This window comes from Strix aluco, chromosome 3, assembly GCF_031877795.1.
Source record: "Strix aluco isolate bStrAlu1 chromosome 3, bStrAlu1.hap1, whole genome shotgun sequence".
Taxonomy (NCBI): domain Eukaryota; kingdom Metazoa; phylum Chordata; class Aves; order Strigiformes; family Strigidae; genus Strix; species Strix aluco.
Genome location: NC_133933.1, coordinates 52,216,661 through 52,239,678, shown reverse-complemented (window position 1 = coordinate 52,239,678; position 23,018 = coordinate 52,216,661). Strand labels below are relative to the sequence as shown.

Below are 23,018 nucleotides of genomic sequence, written 5' to 3'. Positions count from 1 at the left end.
GAGACTTTGGACTCCAGAAATTTTCACTCCTGGGTTGTAGAAATATGTTTATATATGTTCTTGATAAGAGCTGGAACTTGCTGGGCCTCAATTCTTCCACTTTGGGGGAAAGTCTGTGAGAAAGTCTGATTAAAATGAAATACCTGTTCTGTGGTAAAAAAAGCTCTGCTTTTTTTAATCTGTTGTATTTTAAAGTACTTGGAAGAGTTTTCTTATCACTAATACAAAGTGTCTAATCTTCCTTAGGTGTGTAAGAATTGGTTCTGATTGCATCCCATTTAAAAAAAAAAATCTCAAATCTGTGATATAAGTGATTTTTATCAAAGGATCCCAGTCAACTGATATAATCTTCTGTGTGTTGTCAGCTCCACTGTGTTTAGAAACAGCATTGATTTTTTTTATGTCTGGAGTCCAGTAGTCTCTTCTATTGTTGATTCTTCATCCACAATACAGTATGTGTGACTGTCATTACAGCTTCTTTGGGGATTTTTTTGGTACAGCACCTACTATGGTGGGGTCTTTGCTCACTGAACTCAAATGGAAACTCTGCAGATTCTCCTCTGTCAGGTTTCTCATCCCTAACAATTTCTTTTGGTATTGAGAAATCTCACTTATACATAAGGGTCCCCAGTAGACCGGGACTAATGGTTTGTATTGCTGATATGATGATTCTTTAACATTCTCTGGTATTGCTGGGTAATCTTTTAGGGCCAGTTTAAAAGCTACTGACCAACTGGTGTGTAGAAGTCAAAGAACAGCAAGGAAAATGTGTTCTGCTACAAAGAAAGCAGAGGCCACTTAATATGTGACACAGAACTTGGAAAAATTCTTTTTTATTCTGGTAAATTGCCTGGTTTGGATCATGGCTTGTTGACCCCTCCCACCCACTTCTAGATACACACAAAATTTTGTTTTTCATATTCAAGGGGTTTTCTTTTGCAAAAGTCCTCATAATAATTAGAAATAAATGGCTTCCTAATGACTTTTTTCCTTGGAAAACAATGGTTTAAATTAAAGGAAGAATGTTTTTGCCCAACATACAAACAAACATACAAGAGTTCCATAAAACCCCAAAGTTGGGAGGAAGCAGAACTGCCAGTGGTTTGAGAAAACCACAGCCAGGTTCTTGTGTCCCTGTGGAAAGTGTTCTTTTCTCATTAGACTGGCTTGTTAAATCCTTGTATATTCCAATTGTGTACTATTTAACTGCTCGTTTTTAGCATGATTTCTCCTTTAAAAGATGACAGTATTTAAACCTAGCAACATGTTGTTTTAAGATCAACAGTTTAACAAGAGTAAAATCTGCCTCCCACACTCAACTGCCTGCCTGCCTTCCAAAATACTTTGTTCTGAAGAAGCTGATGGCAGTGATAAATGTAAGAGAGTTAGAGCTCTGCAGTTATTGTCAGTAAGTTAGCTTTATGGGTTGGGGATTAGACCTTTGATGTCTTATCGAGTTTCTGCCCTGCGTGAATGAGTTGCTTACTTGATTTAAATTATAAAAAGAAATGCTCTGTTGTGATATTGTCTCATACTGTGTCTTCGTCATTTGAGATGCCCTTCGTGTTCTTTAGTTCCCCAGGAAGAGAAGGCAACCAGCCATATGGAGAGTGGCCAGTTGCCTGCTGATCATGATAGGCATTAAATAGGGTTGCATAGAAACTCAGATATAGAAAAGCCCTGTTTAGCTGAGCCTTTCTGTCCCCCCACAAAGGGAGATTGTTCCCTACAAGTATGTAACACAACGTATAGCCATTTCACTTTAGCTTTTGAGGGGGTCACCCTATTCCTTTAATAAATTATTTCCTTTTCACTGAGTTAAGAGCTTTTATGGAGTTGTCTTTTTGACATCCCCCAGTGTAATTGCTGCTGGTATGGAAGAGCTGGTTGCTGCTTGGGTGTGTGGTGGGAGGAAAGCAGAGGTGAGCTGGGAAGGAGGTCACCCTTTTGTGATGGAAACAATGAGGATGGCAATACCTCGCCCTGAAGATGACTGTTTGAGACCATCTGGAAGCTCATTTTGAGGGTTTCGCATGTCCTGTCTGCTGTACCAGTGGATGAGGAGGTTTCTGGCCTTTGTGACAAAAGTTCAACCTAATACTTCTTATTTTGAGTCTTAAGTTATTGCTCCTAGTTTTATTGTTTTAAGCTACCTCAGCCACTTTAAGGGTGTGTGTTGATATTCTTTAATCCTAAAATAAAACCCTAAAATATAGAAATGTTGATCTGGCTTAGATTTTATTTGCATTTTAAAATATCTTTTCAACATTTTAGAAGCCAAAATATTTTTCAAGTGATCAGCCTTTGAACAAGATTAAAAGGTAAAATGTGTCTATTTTTCCAGATTGTAGCTGTGGTTATTAAAGACACCAACCAGGCAGATTAGCTGTGTGTCAGGAAACTGTCTAACAAGATGGTTGTGCTAGCCCACTTGTATTCTGAAAGTTGGGTCAGAACTCATGAAAAGCTTAAGTAAACTAGAGGAAAATTCAATCATAGACAATACATCCCACTGTTTCTGTGTTTATTTTCTCCCTGTGTGACTTCTGGCAACTGAGAAGAAACACTATAAATGACAGCAACCCGCCAAAGAAAAGATTATGAATAACAATACCACAAGAATGAAGGGCATAAAGTTACCAGTGACTTGGGAAAAATGCAGAGCACTGGACACATGACATATCTAGAAACTAGTGGATTGCAGTACGTGCAGAACAGAATACTTTCAGATTAGAAACCCTTTCAATTCAAGTTTCAGTATAAATTTATGGTAGATTGTTTTGTTCTGATAACCCAAGGTATGTTTATCGTGTTGTGGGTGTTTTTTGGCTCTGTTGAACCCTTATATTTTGCTGGTAATTCTCCAAAACCAAGAGAAATAATGCCACTGGACACAGAGAAAGAAAAACTATACCTTTACTGAAGAAATAAAAAGGCTGAGATCTCTCTAATTAGCAATTGTACATACATACAAAGGACACCACATTCCTGAAAAGAGTTGTGTTTTTTCTTTACATCATTTTTAACAGTGCTGCTTTCAGCACTGTACTTAAGACTGTCATGCTTTCCATCCCAATCTGCAGTTCAGTTTTCAGGCAACAAATACAGCAAGCTGATACCATAAGTTTACCATTTAACTTTTTTGATGGTGCAAAATGAAAGAAACCAGCTGTTTATGTTAAACTGGAGTTCAAAATAACTCTAATAAAAAATCACAGGAAGATATTTTGATCCCTGAAAAGCCAGGCAAACTAGTTTTTGGAAGGAAAAAAAAATAGGTGCAGTCTATTTGTCCTTGCTGTGGTGCACTTTTATTACTTCTAAATATCTACAGTATTAAGTGTGTGGGCTGTTTTCATCTATAGTGAATACACTAGGCTCAATTTGTAAAAATGAGTGTTTTCATGAAATATGGAGGACTCCTAATCTTGGAAGTGAATGAATGTAGTCAGATAATGGGTGTTTTAGTGTCCCCAACAGTTTTTTATCATGTCTTGAAAATTAAGACCATTAGTTCATTTTCAACTATATGGGGTCAATGCCAACAAATCATTCATACATTGTTTCTGATGCTTAGACTTTGCAGCTTCTGGCGTGACTCATTTGGAGGGAGTGCTTTGTGCTTCCAAAGACTATATTGTAGGAGCATTCAAATGAAAGGTCCTTCTGAAAGAGTAGTTCACCAGGGCTGAGTGCTACTCGATAGGAGCCCAAACCTGCTCCTATTGAAGTCTGTGTATTTACCTTAGTAGGGATGGAACCAGATCCTAGAATTAAGCTATTCAAGAGAATAGCCCTTCAAGAGGTATGATTGCACTACCCTGACGTTTTTTTTCAAGACAAAACCGAGTGGAGAGAAAAAAGACAAGATTTGGATGCCTTCTTTTTGTAGTGTTTCCTGGTACACTATACTCAGAATGCTTAAACAGCACAGAACTCTCTTTTGCTGTAACTTCCCCTGTGCCTCCAGAGACCAAAGCAATTCAGTTCATTTTTGACGAGAACTATAATAAATAGAAGAATCTGCTCAACTGTCACTTTTGAACCCCTTACAGAGTCTGTTTCCTCCCTGCCTCACAACTCTTCTCTAAATTGGTTGTAGTTCCTTGCCTCCCAATCCTCCAGAATAATTTATCCATAGTAGATTAGAAATACTGAAATACTGTTGAGCCACCAAATCACCTGAAATCTCTAAGTTGGTGAGCTGTTGGGAGGAACTTTTTTTGTGATATGGTAATGATGAAACTTGGGATTGCATGTGTAATAAATTGATGTCCATCCTGTCTTCAAAGCAGGAAAGAACGTGTGTCACTCAGTTTGCTTCAGTTTCAGCTCAGTCCTTCCTTGTTTACATGGTTGCACAACTGAGATGTTTTGCCTTTTTTAGTAATTTGTGAAGCAGCAGTAAAAAGAAGTGATGGATGTGCTTGACATTCAGCCCCACCATCTCTCCATCAATACAGCAAAGTAACCTCACTTAAAAAAACACCTGTTAAGGCAATAAATATTTAAAAAAATAACATGCCAAAGCAAAACATATCAATCAAACCACGATCCTGTTTCATAGTAAATTTCTCTGCTGGTCATAACAAGATGATACTGTAGTTTTGGCAGTGAGTGTCCAAGAGCCCCACTGCATTTCAGGCACTGAGGGAGTAAAGCACAACACTGTCCTAACTGATAGGTAATTTGGAGCTGACTTTGGGTACTGACCCAAGAATGATTAAAAAAACCCAAACACCACCACCACCACAACAAAAAGCCCAACAAACGAAACAACAACCCCCCACCTTCCAACTCAGTGAAATTGCATACTCTAGCTGTTTCTTTCAACCACTCTTGCAAAAGTTTACATGAAAAGAGGTCATAGGTTGCACACGAGTTTCATGAAATATAATGACGCAAAGTGAGGGGGTGCCTGAGCTCAGAGGTTTAACAGGGTCCTTTTCAATGAAACAATGTCTCAGCAGGCATTAGAGACAATTCTCCCTCCTGTGTGCCCCTGCAGATGCATAGACACCTGCTGGAGATCTTTGATAGATTTCTTTTTGAAACCTAGAGCCCACCTCTGTTTTAGTCATCTGGAACCTGGGATTTTGAATGTTTCTTCCCTTTTTTTTCCTTTGACACTATGGGCTGGGTTAATCTCATAGGACTTCAGCCGTTTGCAGAAGAGCTAGTTGATCAGACTCGCCAGTTCATAAAGTGGAAGGGACTTTTCTGGGATGTGATCCATCTTATCCTAAGTCAGGTGAATCGTATGCTAAAGGTGCCAATTTCTAGTTTCTGTAGTCTATGCAACTAGCCCCACATTATGATCATCACTTGCTGCCCTGGAGAGTCTTGCAGTATTGTGGCTGGAATACTAATTTTTTGTGTGAACAGGGATAAATGAACTTTCAAGAACAAATGTTCATTTTTAGATGTCTGAGATAACCTCACTGAAGTCAGTAGTCTGCTTGCTTGTCTGGTAGTGGAATATAATGGAAAAATTCTGATTTACGCTAAGAAACTTTACCATTGAGAAGAGACACAAAAATGTTCTGATGAGGTTCTTTGTTGTAAGTGCAAATGGCCTTGTCCACTACAACAGCAGGAGTGGGCACATTCTAGCTCATCAGAATAGTATCTGATTAGTCCTGTGTGTGATGGCTTTCTGTGTAAATTCTTCCATGCAAGCTTAACCTTAATGGTGATGTCCTGTATGTCTGGACAAAGAAGGAGGTCATAGTTTGAAGTAGGTAGCTCAGGGCATGTCCTGGAACAGTCATGGACTGTTTTGCTTCAGTGGGACAGCGCAAAGTGAACTAATCTGTTAAAGATAGGTTAAGTACAGCAGTTATACAGAGTTGTCATTTTGAAGGTATCTCCTGGTACTGTCCTAAATAACTCAATAATAAGGATAAGGAGCACTTATTTTTTCAGTGCTAGGGTTGAATGCTTTTCCATGGCATTGGAATGAGATTAGGGTTCATTCTGTAAATGTACCTTCTGCTTCATTCCTTGGCAGAAGAGTGATGAAATAAATATGAAAAAAATGAGTGGTGTTTTAATAAAGCAGATTAACTGAGAGAGACTAGCTGCTTAGAGTGCTCTCTAGGGCAAACTGTAGTAGCATATTGATACTTAAACGTTGTCTGAAATATACATGGGAATATGACTTTACATATTATAGGCTGCATGTATAGTTATATATACATAAGGGTGTGTGTGTATATATATGTACATATACACATACATACACACACACTTATATATTACTATTGTCTAACTCATTTTCCCATTGTAGATGAGCCTGGAGGGAACAAAGTATTCCTAGCTTGGAGATTTCCACATCTGCCCTTCAGGCAGCTATCAGACAGAAACAGCATGTCTACATAAATCACTGTAAATCAGCACATTTTTCAACAGCACAAAGCCCTAAGCACAGAGCCACTTTAGAGCACACTGCTCCATAGTTTGTTCGCAGACCTCCCATGCCAGCAGCAGGGAAGTCAGACCATTCTACTCAACATATTACGGTAACCAGATGCAGCATAAAGAAATTGCCTTTCAAAGCTGTAGTCTGCACTAGGCTTCTCCAAGCAAAACAGTGATGTCTAGCATCCATACTTTCTCTTCTGCTTGTTTTTGAGGAATTTTTGGCCCTCAGCTGCCCAAGATGAGGTGTCATTCTCTTGTTTTGCAAGCGAGCTTGAATGTCATTTTAGATTCTGAAGCAGTAGTTTTCACTTGGTCAGAGGGAAAGTCTGTATATCAGTTATAAGTGGTCTGCAAAAAGTAACAGAATAAAAACCTGTTGTCAGTATGTTTAAATACCTAGTGTCAGTGGAGGGTATATAGGTCCAGTGGAAATTGAAAGGGTTTATAAATTGGAGAAGGGTTGAAAACCTCTGATGAACATTCCAAATCCATGAACTTGAAGGTCTTTCATTTTCCTACTGCACAGACTCCAACCTGATCTCACAGAAGAGGATAGTTTCTCTCCACAGACACAAAAGAACCAGTTGCTGGGTCTTCAGCTGTAGTAGGAAGAATTACATTAGGGCAAAGTAAAAATAGGTTTAGCATAGATATGAGTTATGCTTTCTGTGCAGCCTGTTTGTGTTAAGGATGTCTCTATAGGACTGCAAGTAAACTTTCTTAGAGACAAGATGGTCCAAATAAAAAAAAATGTTAAAAAAAACCAAGCTGGGGAACACTCCCCTGCCTTGCTCAGATTAATCAGACAGTTGCCTCTGACCAAAGGCAATCTACAGCTGTGCACTATATTGTGAAATGTAGAGTAGAGCGTTTCCCATTACTGTCTAAAAGGCTGTGGCCCAGATTCAATAACTAATCTTTACACCTAAGTGCACGTGTCATCAGTTTTTCCTTCAATGGAGAGAGATGTCCGTGCTCTCCATGATCAGACTGTAACACTGGTCTTGACTCTTCTGCTTTCTTGCACTGGCAATTTGGGTTGTAAATGTATACAGTTGTTGACTCTCTATCCATGCACCACTTTTCTCCCAGTATACTCTGTGATCTCCTTAGGTGGAAGGAGAGTTGCTCTGCACTATAGATGGTGGAAATGCACAAATGTGCATGTGACTCGGTTTCATCTGAAGACCTTTTCTGCCCTTATGGTGATGAGGTGGCAGGATGCAGACCAGAGGGAATGACACTGAATCCCTGCATAAGAGTGGATAGTGTCAGGTAAAGAGAAGATACATGTTATGCTATAGCAGTGAACGAGTTTATGGACATGTTATCTTGATAAATGGTTTAGTAGCACAGTAAGAAAACCATCAAATGTCTACTCTTGAGGTACTGGAAAAACTTTCTCATGGACTACAGCACGTTGCTTGTGGTTGAGGAAATAAGCATACTGACTGTCCACAACCCAGATGTGGGACCAGTGACAAAAACAAAGCTGAAAGAAAAAACAGAGCAGAAAACAGAGCAGAAATATTTTTCCTCAGTATAAGCAAGGTTTCAGGTATCTACTACTTCATACTCTGACAATTCTAGTGTTACTAAACTCCAGAAACAGAGGGATGAAAGATCACTGGGACTGCTGGCAATACAGGGGGACACATTTGAACCAGTATTAAGAGCCTTTGGTGTGTGAGGCAGTGAACGAAAATACTGGAATTCTGTGACGCCTGAAACACATGACATTAAATAATATTTTATCAATGCTGATATCTGTCAAGTGCAGTTTCTAGTGATTTTGGTTTTATTAACTGAGGTAAACTTAATAATTGAGAATTTTTCTGTTATAGTCCCATTATTGTTCTTTCTTCTCAGAAATACTATATCAGAATTTAAAGCAGTGCCTAGTATAGAGTAGTAGGCCTGTTGGAAGCTGCGTGTTGTAAAGTGTAATGCTTTGGAAAGGCTGAAATAAATTTGAGGCTATAAAAAAATTTATGATAAAATGTAAAGCAGGAGATAAGTTAAAGCAACTGCAGTTGAGGAGACATGCCTGTTAATCTGTAGCATAAACTCAAATTTGTAGTTGAGAACAGTTTTCTGAAACTGTTTCAGTTTCTGGGCTGGTTTCTGTGTTATTAGGGGCAGGAACACCTCTCTGTTAAAAGTGGTTTGCTTTTTAATAGGATTTAACCATAATTGTCTGGTTTTTGCTGGTTGTTCAAAATAGTTCCACCTCAGGTTGGTCAACTATTGTTTGCTTAATCTCAGCATTCAACAGAAATGCTGCTTTAAGCTTGTCTTTCAGTGAATCGCATGTTTGTACAATAACAGATTTGTTTGTTAAATAAACTTAATGACAGAAATAAATCTGTATGCAGGGTGAGTCACTTTCTGGTCCATCTAGAACCATCTTTCTCTCTCTCTAAACTGTCCGATCATAATCAAAAGGAATATTTTCACAGGAAAGTACAGCTCTAAGATGTGCATCAGTATGATCCCAGTTTTTGTGTCACTGACTGCTCGTTCCTGTTTAAGTAAATTAGCAAATCCCATGAGAAATCCCATAGCCCTTTCTTGTTTCAGCATTTCTATTAGTTTTGACATATTTATCAACTCCTTTGGCTACATGTGAGCAAGCAATGGTGATTTGGACTTGTATCATCTTATGCTGCTGTAGTAAAGATGACAATGGAGTATTTTCCAAATGTCAGTCGCATACTTTATATCTCTTTTTTTGAAAGTTCATTTGCTAGTCTCTCTTGTATGCTAGCTTTTCTCTCAGTAGCTTGCCTTTTTGTCCTTCCTGCTCTTAAATCCCTCAGTTACACTAGGTTGGTGGAAATTGTTTAAATGTACAACCCAAATTCTCCAGTGAGGTTTGGCTAACCAACAAGCTATTCAAGTGGTTTTGTCTCCTGGGTATGTCTTCATCCTCTGCTTTTCCAGGTTGCTTGAATATCCTTGAACCCATAATTTACCCTAATCTCCTCTAAGGCTTTGAAATAATAAAATACTTAAAGGGCATTTATCCAAAGAGTTTTATTTAAAATATAGCTTTATCTATGAACTATCATGCTCTCAAGGGAGCAGATTCTGTTCCTCAGACGATTAAGGGGATTTTCTGTCCACTGTGTCACTGTGGTTTGTCCACTGTGATCAGGCATACCCATCTTAACTCCTGCAACAACTCAAAACAGAAAACATGAGAAAAGTCTGGGAGAAAAATGGGACAGAGGCTAGACTGTTGCTGTATGTGATTTTTTTCTGGTGTCTGGGTTCAATTCCCTGATCTACCACATGATTTTCTGTGGGTCATGAAGCCTTCCTGTGCTTTTGAAAAATAATTCTCTGCTCAACAGGGATGTTGCTGAGGATAAATTAAGGGTGGCAAAGTGCCTAGCCATTACAGAGGGGTAGTCTTATACACACAGAAAGGCTGTACTCAGATCCTTACTTCACAAAATAGGAAGAGGGACATCACTTGATTTGCCATCACCAAATCCACAGGGGAAGACTGAGGCAGAGCAGAGGACTGGATCTAGTTTTATTGCCACAGGCCCTGTGTAGTCCATTTTTCCTTGAAAAGTCCTTTTCATAGTCCTGGCTAGGCCTAAACCGTGAAACTTGCATATGCCTCCCAGGCAAGAAAGGGAGGCTTGGAAGACCTCACTGGGACTCCCCTCGCTGCAGCTCATCAGGGCACCTGGGCAGGCCCTGGACATCAGCATAATTTGGTCAGCATCATGGGATCCTGTCTTTACTGTTGCTCATTTTGCAGGTAAAGGGAGATGGCTTCAGTTTTCCTCACTTCCCACTCATGTCAGCTAATTATTAATTTCTGTCAGCAAGAAAGATCTACAGAACAGCACCAAAATGGGGGGAAAAGAAACGTCACTTCTCCACTTTGAAGCTCTATAGCTAAATTCCAGGAAGAAAGATTTGGGGTTTGTGTGTAATTTGTGAGTAATTTGCAAGTAATTTTCTTCTGATGCTAATTGTTATTAAAAATGAAAAATTGCTCAAAAATGTTAGGAAAAGGAAGCTTTCCTTTTTATGTTACTGTGCCACTAAAATATAAAAACTCTGGTCAAAGTCCAACCAAATTACTATTATTTTAAAGCAATACCTTTGAGATTGTCTCTCCATTTTCAGGCATACTCTTCAGAAGTACATCTGTATTTCTTCATGTTAAGTGACAGGAAATGCAAATAGACCACAGCTTAAGTATGAAGATTAAGGAGATTTATGACTCTATACATTTTTTTCTGTAATAAAATGCAGGGAAGCTATATGTAGCAAATGTTTTCTGAATTTTTTAGGTTGTGCTACTCTTTCTTGCTCAAATACTACCTTTGTCCTCTTTTTTTCTTGAAATTGTCCTTCTAGTAGTCTCAGTTTCTAATCAGAATTTCAAAATTTTCTGTACCCAAGGTTTATGATGACGAAGTAACACCAATGAAACCAGGGCTTCAGCTGGATGAAGACCTTTTCTCAGGTGCCTCTTAATACTCAGGAGAATTATTATCTCCTGGTAGCTATATGCCTTGCTTAATTTTGTGCTTATTCAGAAACAGCAAAAGGATAGAGAAATTCATCTTAGGGCTTACTGAATCTACCTCCTCCCTAGTCCCTGCTTTTCAGGAGCTCAGAAGGCAAAGCATTGTCTTTGGTTTTGTCTGTTTTTTGGCTGACATGCAATGGCATCAGAACTGATTAGTTTTTTGACAGCGTGTTTCAGGTTGAGCAGCTCCTGCTTTTCACAGTGCCAAAGATGATGCCAAACTCATGAGCCTTGCCTGCAGTCTTCGGCGTGGAGGGGTGAACAGTTAGACCAGGTTCAGTGTGGCTTCATGGCAGGACTAGGAGGAGCATTTGTTGAAATTCATAATGGGAACAACCTAAATTGCTTCTGTCAGCCTATACCCACTCACTGTCTTCCAGAGGAGATGAGATGGAATTTCTGAGAAAGGGAGGATATGTGGTGCAATGAGCAGAAGTGACAGGGTTTGAATAGCAGGGGCCTTGCAGGGCTTTCCATTGTGATAGGAGGACATGAACTTCCCTATGCCCATCCAGAAAAAAAATACTGTAGCCCACAGGTGACCCACACTGATGCAAGGACAGCCCCCAGGGACCATGGCCCATGGGCAACCTGTGCTGGGGCAGGGACACCCCTGAGGTTTTTCAGTCATGGGAAACCCATGCCAGGGCTCAGACCATGCTCAAAACATCAGTCAGAAGTTTTTGTTGATTGGTAACAAATTAAATAAAATTATTTGGCTCAAGACTTTTTTGCGCACAGCCTGATTCAGGTTTTGTCTTTTATGCTCTCCTGTGGTGGGGCAATTTGGAATGGCAGCTGAGACTTAGAATCATAGAATCGTTTAGGTTGGAAAGGACCTTTAAGATCATAAAGTCCAACTGTAAACCAAACACTGCCAAGTCCACCACTGAACCATGTCCCTAACCACCACATCTACACATCTTCTAAATACCTCTAGGGATGGTGACTCCACCACTTCCTTGGGCAGCCTGTTCCAATGATTTCGGTGAAGAAATTTTTCCTAACAGCCAATCTAAACCTCCCCTGATGCATCCTGTCATCCTATCACTTGTTACGTGGGAAAAGAGACCAACACCCACCTTGCCACAGCCTTCTTCCAGATGGTTGTAGAGAGTGGTAAAGTTTCCCCTCAGCCTCCTTTTCTCCAGGCTAAACAACCACAGTTCCCTCAGCCACTCCTCACAAGACTTGTGTTCTAGACCCTTCACCAGCTTTGTTGCCCTTCTTTGGACACGCTCGAGTAATTCAATGTCTTTCTTGTAGTGAGGGGCCCAAAACTGAACAGAGTATTCGATGTGTGACCTCACCAGTGCCGTGTACAGGGGGACAATCACTTCCCCAGTCCTGCTGGCCACAGTATTTCTGATACAAGCCAGGATGCTGTTGGCCTTCTTGGCCACCTGGGCACACTGCCAGTTCATATTCAGGTGACTGTTGATCAACACCCCCAGGTCCTTTTCTGCCAGGCAGCTTTCCAGCCACTCTTCTCCAAGCCTGCAGTGTTGCATGGGGTCGTTGTGACCCAAGTGCAGGACTCCACTGTGGATGTTGTAAGAATGGTCTCACTGGAAGAACTGCAAGATTATAACATTTCCCTCTTCCATCTTGGTTTTGGGTATTTTTGTCTATTCTTGTCTATTTTTATAGACAACCATATGCACAAATATAAATATTTCTATAAAATATATCCGAGTTTTCTGTTTTGTTGAGAAGCCTTTATATTTTGAATACGAACATTGCAAGAATAAATGATCTGTTGTGTTTCATAAGGTGCTTTGTAAGATTCTCCTACCTCACCCATTTTCTCTTCAGACCTCTTGCACTGAGGCCATTGAAGATATTATGGGTACAATTTTAGATGATTATTGATGTTAAAAATCCTATTTGGATCTTAGAACAGACTTTTCAGCTTGTTACTGTAGACTAGTTAATGCATAGCTCATAAAACAGACAAGTTTCCATTGCTGTTTCATTTCTGTTGTGAAGAATATTTCTGCCATCACCATTTTTGCTCTGCAGACTCCAAACCACTGTTTTCAGCTTCATAACAATTGAAGGAGATTCAGAGATTTCCTAATTGTGATAGTGGACTTAGTGTATGTTACAGAAATGTTGCAATCACTACCATTTCAAAGCAGCAGCAGAATAACCCCAGATATGATGAATCAGCGAGTATTTAAACAGGCTAAAAAAGGCAGAGCTTTCTTTTCAGTTTTGGGTAATATTTGTATGTCTTCCCTGGGGAAGGGGATCACAGAGCAGTTTTCTCACGAGAATAGCATTCCTACAGCATTAATTTATTTTTTCTAGTTTTTGAGAGTGGACCAAGACAAAGACAGAGAATGCAGCCTGGACTGTGCAGGTTCCCCTCAGAAATCACTCTGTGCATCTGATGGAAGAACTTTTCTGTCCCGGTGTGAATTTCAGCGAGCAAAATGCAAAGACCCTCAGCTGGAAATAGCCTACCGGGGCAACTGCAAAGGTGAGCAAATCAAAATTTCTATTGACCATAATGAAAAATAATAGACTTTAAATCGTTTTTGAAAATGTCTTAGTATTGCAAACTGGCAGAGCTGTACTTGAAGGGTTTTCTAAAAGCAAGTAGGTTGGAATTGATGCTGTTAATTCTATAACAATATGCTACGTAAATATAAATTAATCTTTATTCATCAGCAGAAATATGACCCCTCCACCCATTTACACTATAATAAGTCACTGTTAAGCAAATTGCAAGGCTAGGTCTTTGTTCTGAAGGGCCATATCACTGGTGGGCTCAGAGTAACTCAAGATTATCTCCCGAGGTTTCTTGTCTAATGCAGCTTGGTATTTTGATTTAGAGATGGTCAAATTCAGTCTTGTGTTGCCTAACTGCAATCATTTAGTTAGGGGAGGGGGGAGAAAAAGAGGAAAAAAAAAAAGGGTTATAATGTTTAGAGCCCTCACAGGCCATTCCCGCCTACATCATCCACTCTTTTACTTCTGATCTCTGTTTAGAGAAACTGAGTGACATGCAAAACCTAGCACTTCAGTTCCAATACTTATATTCACAGTCAAATCTTTTCACTTTTAGAGTAACCTGGTGCTAGAGAATGCAGTTCCTTACTGAAGTGTAGGGTGATTCCCAACACAATGATCTTTCTAAAATGTAAGAATAACAGTGGTCATAAAGATTTACTTTCCCTTTCTCTCTGTCCAAAAGAGGGGGGAGGGAGGGGGGAAGAAAGCCTGGGGGACCACATCGATTCAACCTCTAGGAGGCAATTTTCCACATCATCTCTCTCTCCATTAGCTCCAGCAAACCTCTGAAGCATCAAGACTGCTTCAAAGAGACATTCTGTCTCATCTTCTGCCTAGATGAAACACTATGCTCATTCCTCAGCCCTTTCATAATAAGCCATTGTATTAGCTGATGGATCTGTTTACTTTTGTGAACGAGGATAACGTAACAAAGCTACCTGAGCCAAAGCTTTTGTTACACTCATGAACGACAGAGGGAATTATTGTGCACTTTGTATTTGTTCATTTTATACATGAGACCATTATATACTTTTATAGAAATTAGTTTTGAATGTTTCTTTATTTTTTTATTTCTTACCATATTGACAATGTTATCTGCAAGAAATTTTTTCCATAAAGATGTGTTGAATTGCCCTACTGATGGTTTCATCAGCAATGCTGGCAAATTCTTCTGCAGTTAGTAACTGCAGCTTGGAGAAGTGCTCTTTTGCTGTTTATTAATGAATGAATAGTGTGTCAGTACAATTGTAGACTTGGAATTAGACACCTTAGGCAGCTTAAGTATTGCTAATAGTAAACATACATCGTGCCCTCATCAATCAGATGTTTTTAATCTTTCAATTAAATGAATGCAAACATCAATTTAATGTTTAAATATTTTTTCCTTTGATTAACAATAGATGCATGATTGCCAATAATATACTTGGTCATTATCAGCAAAAGACCAATGCACTTTTAAATTTTACATTCTCATAGCACTTCTCATTCAGTCAAATCACTCTTAAATATTGAAGTGACCAGTTTCTTTATTCCTACCCATGGCTGCAATCATCAGAAATATTTCAAGCTGTAAAAACAAGTTTTAGAGAAGAAAAAGATGATTTGTTGGCCTACCTGCAATTTCAGTTTTAGCATTGCTAGAGCTACTTTTGATAGTCCCATCAAACATTCTTCTGAAAGAGCTAAGTAAGTCCTCAGATTAATACCTCTTTTGAGCTGGTTGCTTTTGAGTGGTGAACTTTGTTGTTGCAGGTGATGCTTGACCAGAGAGCAGAGGGTTGTTTTAGTAGGGCTAACCAAAAGGTGATGGTTCCATTTCAGGGCAACTTTCAAGGTTTCAGAACATGGAATGAAATCAAATCCTTTGGAAGTGTTCATCTGTCCCCCTAAAAGAACAGATACCCCACCCCTACCCCCCATTGAAACATTTGTTTTGAAGCAAGTTTTGAGGTTGCTAACGTGGGAAAAAGGGAGAGAAACATGCATGTTTGTATGTGGAAGTTATGAAGGGAGAAAAGAAATGATTTGTGGTATAGGATTCACAACTTAAAATCTGTGTCTGTTATTGATCCATCATTGATCAGAAAAGACTTAAGTCTGTGTCTGTCTCCTCCTGTCTTCTTCTCAGGTAAAAATCCCTGTTCACCTCACAAAAACCTTGCCTGAAAATTAAATACTTTCAGATACCATTTTAATTAGTTGAAAATATGATGAACAGCTTTTTGTTCAGTTCAGTCTGTTCACTAGAAATCTGAACACCTTGACAGTTTATGTCTACAATGTTTTGGAATAATTATGAATCCATCTTTTCTTGTTTATATATTCAGAACTGTGATATGGTTTTACATCCATAAGGGAACTTGAACCACTGCCAGACCAATGGCTGCCTTCTCTGTGTCTCAACATTTATCTCATCTGTTTGGTTTTGATCACTTAAATAGCAAAATTACAAAGGGATAGTTTGCTTTAAATATGCTTGCTTTCCTTTCTTGATTCAAGTTTCGTTCACAGCAACAGTGCTCAGCCCAGGTATTTCTTTAGCATTGCAAAGGAAACCATTTTTAGATCCTGGATCTTGAAACTAAATGACAGAAAACTGGCAGAATTTAAACCATTTGCTTTTCTCGTACTCCTGTCCTTCTAGTTCTTGATGGCTGCAGCAGAGATCAAAACAGCTTAAACAAATCTGAAAATGAATGAACCCTGAACCTTCCCCTCAGTTCTGAAAAACAACTCATCTTTGACAAAATAAACATCAAAATAGACTGTTCTAATAGTGAGTTTTTCTGAAGACATTACAAAGTTTTATAATAGGGTTTTTTTTTGCAGTCCACTTCCAGGCAGTGCTGGAATCCATTGCTAAGCTTGGAAATGCTGTAAGAAGCTACAATCTCATAAAATTTCCAGCCTGCTTTTGCAGTTTCAAAGGTCTCAAATAATCTGTGTACAATGTAAATGAACATCCACATTTTTGGATACTTTTCCAAACAAAATCTAAACTCTGAAGTTCTGAAGATTTGCCACTTGCTTGACGCAGACGTTTACTGTGCAACAAGATTATAAATCTAATAAATAAAAGTATGTTGACAGCTCAGAAATATTATTTGTGTTTGGGAGACTGTTAAAATATCACCTGTGGTGGGGATCCACTACATGCATTCACAAACGCTTCATAGTTCATCTGGCCTAGCACAGACAAAGAAACAAAACATACAAGAAGAGGAAAAGCAATATGATTGCTTTTAAACTGGTCAGAAAGACACAGAGGCTATGTCTACACTAATTAATTACGCAGTGCCAGGGTACAGTATGGCTGCCTACACAGGTAAGCTAGTAGAGTGCTCCCTGTTGCACTTTGAGCATGGGCCAGCTAGCGCTTTCCCGAGGACTGTATCTTCATGGCCCAGGGGTTAGATGGGCCAGGGACTGTTCCCAGCAGGCAGCATGCACAGAACCACATTCCTTTAGGGGTTTAATGCTGTTCAATCTGAGAACTGAGCCTAGCTACTCTTACAGGACTGCCCTGATACATGTCAGGGTAGATGTATTCCTATGACTAATACAAACACAGGCAGAAGTCCTTTAGCACTCAGCCTTATTCCCTCCACTATGGCTGGTGAGGATGGGACAGGAGAGCTCTGGATGTCACACAGGAAGGATTTGTAACTTACTGAACTGAGCCTTTGATACTCTTTGTTAGTGCATGCAAAAAGTACAAGTTGAAGTTTCTTAGTCCTGAAAATAAGACCAACCATGCAGAAGTACCATGTCTATAGAAAAAATAAAAAGAAAAAAGCTTCATTCTGAAAAGGAAAAAGCCCCTTTAATTTATATCTCTGAATGATGCAGTTGCACATTATGAGTAGGAAGTGTTACCCAGCACTGCAGTCTCCCATAGGGCCAGTAGCTACAGTTTTACATTTAATGGAGATTTTACATGGTTTGGAACACAGTATAGGTTACTCCAAAAAGCTGTGCTTGTAGGAAACTGAAGTGCACAAGACATCAGGTAAAAGGGTCTTGCCCTGGTGAAATGGGAGATGCATTGCTAAGTGAGGATCTCCTTCTTTATCTTACAAATAAGCCTAATGTAAACCTAAATGTCTGTTACAAATCATGATAGATGAGACTACCTGAAACAAGTTGTTTTGGTTTTTTTAATGGAGCATCTAGTATATCCCATATAAAGAGGTCTGTTTTTTTTTTTTTTTCTTTTTCTTTGTTAACTGTTCAGAATTAATCTGTAAAATTGTCATATTACTGTAGAATGACATTGTGCAAAGAATATTCCAGTTTTCTATTGTAATGACAATTTTGCATTATAAATACTAAAAAAAAAAAAGAGAATGCTTCAACTCATTTCTGTAGACTCCTATCAGTTTCACCTATGCTAAAATCTGTCAGGTTTGCTACCCTATTTATTCTCCACTATTGAACAGGTTTTTTTCCCATGAACGCTGAAAATGTGAACTCATGTTTTCCTGCAGAAGGTTTCAAATAATTTAGGCTTTTCAAGCAGTTTTCTCTGACAGTAAATAATGTGTATTAACTTTGAAACCTAAAATTATGATGCTGGGTGGAGGCGAGTGGGATTGAAGGTTTTTTCAATGAAACTGTGCCTTTTTTTGACATGACAACAAGCTTTAGTCCTATCTAGGTTAGTGGAATATTTTCTATGGGATTAATGGAGTTTTTCAGAGTTCAGAAACTTCGAATAACTCCATTCCCATTGGACAGCTTTTCATCTCCCACCTCAGCAACTTCAGGTCTCAAGTGTAGAAAGTCTGCTAGCATCTTGTTCAAAGTGAGAAATATCTGTAACAGGAGTGTCTAGTGGAGGGACCACAGTTTTTCTCTCTAATGGACCATCAAACAAACAGTGACTACTGGCCAGCAGCAGTTCAATCGCAGTTTTGCTAATGGTGTAAGGGTGAATTGGAACAGGTGGCACTGTGGTTCATCGGGGTAGTTTGAACTTTAATTAAGCATTTAAGCTTTTTATATGAATGTTTGCTGAGATATAGGCAGCTTGTCAGGAGGAAGCTGAAGAGCATGTGCAATGTTGTGACTGAATTTTGGATGTCTGTGCACTGGGAGTGTTTCACCTGAACTACAAAGCCTCTATATCCTATGGAGATGTCCCTCTTAGAGTTAGCTAAGAGGAGTTCCTGTTGGTTTAATTAGAGTTTGCCCTGAAAGTGGTCTGCAAGCTCTGCAGGATAATGCACTCAGAAATACTTTTTCTTCTTTTTCTCTTCCTGTTCCTTAAATAACCTTAAGAATACTTGTTACCTTTCTCAGTTTGTTTTTAAGTGAATGTACCAGGCCCATAATTGGGGCATAGGAGACTAATATTCCAAATGTATTAAGCAAATGGCTCAGTGAAAGTATTCTGACATTGTGATGAACAAAAAACAAATTCACAAGGACAGTCCTGCCAGTGTACCTCTGCCCTAACATAGTGTTCTTGAAATGTCCCAGGTGAGGTGTTTGGATTTCATGGCTTCTCTACCAATGCTTCACTAAAATAAGACTTCTCTAATGAGGGCTGGAGGTTTGATACAAATTGCTGATCAATATAACATTTCAACTGCCAACTTGCATCACATTTCCTTTCTTCACTGTCATCATGTAGCAGCAACCTGGGTTTACAGGCAATTGTTAAACTGGACTTGCGACACATCTCTGAGTGGTCCGTACTCAAAATGGCAATGTAAGGAGCTTTATACAGAGTGATATTTAATTCGTGAGTGGCTTGGCATTTAGTCTGGCTGGCACTCAGAGTATGTATTCAGTGTTTGCAGAGGTGGCCCCAGCAGGACCTTGCTGCTTCATGAGCACACCAAGGAGAGCTGTCACACACAGTAGTGTCATTGTTATTCTATAACTATGTAGATCCCCTTTCTCCATTGGAAACCCTAGATAGCTCGTGTTTAGCTTAATTCATTTATGGTATCTTAAAGAGCCTGGCTGTTTAAAAATGCCATACTTTTATGGGCTATCATAGACATAACAAAAGGTACTATCTTCATTCTCACAATTCATATAAAGAACTGAAGCACATCAAAATATGAATGGAATTTCCCATAAAGAGGTATTTTACTATTTGCTATTTACTTTCCTTAAAGAGAGAAACACACAGCATTTGTTTCATTAAAATGGGGCTTTCGGCAATAGTGAGCAGTTTCACTCATTTGAGCTATTAGTACAATGAGTTAATGGATGAATTAAGGACATGCTTAAATAATTTGAAATTATATGAATTAAGGTACATTTCTGTCCTTGGATAAACATGCTGATAGGATTTTCCCTTTCTGAAGAGAAAGGAGACATCACTGGGCAGTAGCTGTTTTGGGCTCATAAATTAATCTTGGTCCCATAATTCATGAATCTAAGCACCCTTTGGGGAAATCTTACTGTTGCCTCCTAGCTAAAGAACTGGGTTGTAAATGCTGGATATAGTTTCTGAGTGCACACCTTATCCTGTCTTCCCATGGAAACTGCCCTCAAACTCAGGTTTGCCTGGAGCTGGGTGTGAGCTTGAAGTGCACTTGCAGTGCCTGAGCACATCCCTTAGGTCAGAGTGTGGGCAGGGACGTTGGCTTGGCAGGGCCATCTGCTACTGTGAGGGCAGCCCTGTGGGCTGCCTTTGGGAGGCAGAATGTGCTCCCAAGATGCTTCGTTTGGAGAGAGAACGATGTAGTGAGTAGGTTTGCTTCTTTTCTGAACTGAGTGAAAGTGAGACTGGGTCAAGGTGTCAGTCTACAGAATAATCCTGAACACACACTGAGAGTTTGCACAGTCTGCAGATTGAAAGCAGAGCAGTTTTCACCTGTCCTCACCTTTCCTTTTTTTCCTGTGCCTTTTCTTTTTTTTCTCATCTTTTATGAGGGAAAAAAAAAAAAGGAGGAATGCAGGTTTTTCTTATTATTTGGGAAAAAAATATATTAAAATGTGAATGTGTTGAGAAGTGGTGTCAGTTTGGGTTTTTCTGAAAATAAACCTTCTGGGAAAAAATTGATTATAGGGCAAATTTTTATCTTAAAATACTTTTAGCTAGGAGCTGTCTCCTCCTTTTTTCAGACATATTTTCTCACTGTAGACACTGTGTTTAATTGGTAGGATGACTGCAATTTTCCAAACTGTAATGCTGGCAATCCTGATACAAACACTCTTTAGCCTCAACCTCATTTTGGTTTTGAGTCTTCATGTATATTATGTGTCAAGCTGTTATGTATCAAGCTACTGTAGTAAAAGTGTTAATTTGAAAAACAAAATATTCAGCATCTTGGTGAACAAAAGGTATCTACATACAGAAATTACAATTTATGTAACCTTTGAAATCAAGAGGAGTTGTCTTCTGATTATACTTTCTAGTAGGTATTTAATGGAGGTGGTCAAATTTTTAAGTACATTTGAAATATTTTTTTGTGGAATATCCTTTGCTCTTTTAAATGTGTCTACTGGTACATGGAACACAGGACAAATAACACTGAAATAATATCCACAATTTGCTGGAGGTGGAATTTATCTCTTTTTAAAATACTAATTTTTTCTTGATATTTCTCCAAGCAGAATTTGTCAAAGACAGACTGCACAGAAACAAGGCATACGAGAGCATTCTTAGGCAGAAAAAAGGTATCTTTTTAGAATCAAATGTACACTAGTGCAATTGTATGAAAGTAATATTTTTTCATTTTGTGGAGTTTTCACTTCTGCTCATGTATTTTCAATTTAAGTCTCAAGTTTGATATAAAATGAACATCTTAAAGCAAGTGAAGTAAAAACTACTAGTGCTAAGGCACTAATACTGCACTGAAGACTAGGAACCACAAATAGTTTCAAGCCTTTTCAGATTTTCAAGCCTTTTCAGAATTATAAGTTGGCCCATATTAGACTTCTCCAAACTCTTTATCAAATCTCTGTTCTTCTCAGAAAACTTAGTCTGGCCTTTGGTATGTAAAAAATAAGAAATCTGTAGCTTTAGTTTTTCTTACAAATAATTGATTCAGTTCTAGTCAGACTGCATCTCTCCAGATGTGACTGTTAGCAAATCGAGAGAAATATTGTGCCAAGAAGCAATCCAGCACAGCATTCCTTATTTTATCTTAAAGCTTAGCTATCTAAATTGCTGGGTGGTTGCAAAATGTGGAAAAAAAAAAGAAAACAACAAAGAAACCCCACACTGCCTGCCTCTGTTAGATGCCAATAGAGGAGAATTTAGGCTAAGATTGCTCTGCTGTTTTGTTTGAATCCAGAATGCAGCAATAAAAATAAATAGTGAAAGAGTTGGCCAGCCCTTGTCACGAAGCAGCAAGTCTTTATTTTATGGCTGTGTCGGACTAAATGTCTGTGCTGACATCCTTTCCATCCCAAGAGGCTAATAATCTCTACATCTTTGAAACTGAAACTTTGAGCACGTATAGGGACTTGCTATGTATTTCCTATCACCTGAGGCTACAGCTATTTATATGCTTTTTTGGTATACATAATCAGTTCTTTGGAATATACATTGATCTAGGCCAAATATCATAGAAAATGTTGATGAGTAGTGTATGCCATATAAACCAAAGGGTGTCTTGTGCTCTGAATAAAACATTTTTGTGCTAAATTAACTACAAATTAAGACCTTTTGACTTATATCACTGCCAGTTAGCAAAAGGGTAAGCAGTGGGAAAGAAACACAGAAGTAGAAAAAAATTCTGATTCTTTGTAAGGACAATTCAGTAAAGTGCTCAGGTGGATAGCTAACTTTAAACAGCTTGTTGTACTGTATATTTCTAAATATAAGGGCAAGTAAGCATATATATGTATTCTGGCATAATGGAGGGGCAATAAGGGAAACCTACAGAGAAACAGTAAGAGGTATTTGGATTATGTGTGTCTATACTAGGTCTGCTTGTTCTAAGTTTATTAGAACACCCTTATTTTATCTTTAGTCACATCTATGTGACTTTAGAAAAGCTTTCTCTTTAGCATAAGAAAGCTAAGTATCTGTGGAAAGCCCTCAAGGGAACTTTTTCTTCAAACGATTAAGTTTAACCACTTTATAAGTAGTTTTAACAAAGTGGTAAATGTTTCTGATCTGTTCAGCAGGATATTCCATGTATAATAAAATAACTAAATAAACTGTGAAGTGTATTTTATGCATAAATACATAACAAGCCCATGTCACACACAGTAATCTCTCTGAAAACAAGCAAAGTCTGCTCAGTGTATTGGGACCGGGAAAGGTACTTTTATTCTTACTGAAATATATAGCAAACCAAGAAATACCAGATGAACTAAATCAAAATCTTTACAGGAGATTTATCTGTTCTTTTGGCAAGCTGTTTACTTTTCCATGAGAGAATCTGGGTTAGATCTCCCCATGGAGCCCCAAAGTTGCTGTAAATTCAGTTGCATTAAATGTCACTTTAGAGATGGTGTTTACACCCTTGATGAGTTTGTGTCATTGTTTTAAAGATAAACTTCTACTTTGCAGTAATAAACTTCTCTCTGTGTGATATATTATTCA

General features: G+C 38.7%; 1 protein-coding gene across 2 annotated transcripts in view; it reads left to right on the top strand.

Annotated features, from left to right (window-relative positions):
* SMOC2 (SPARC related modular calcium binding 2) overlaps nucleotides 1-23,018 on the top strand; it is a 149,160-nt gene that overhangs the window by 33,451 nt on the left and 92,691 nt on the right. For both annotated transcript variants that reach the window (XM_074820683.1, XM_074820682.1), the window contains exon 2: nucleotides 13,295-13,466. In XM_074820683.1, the coding sequence (XP_074676784.1) occupies nucleotides 13,295-13,466 (172 nt within the window). The remainder of the gene's footprint in view (nucleotides 1-13,294; nucleotides 13,467-23,018) is intronic.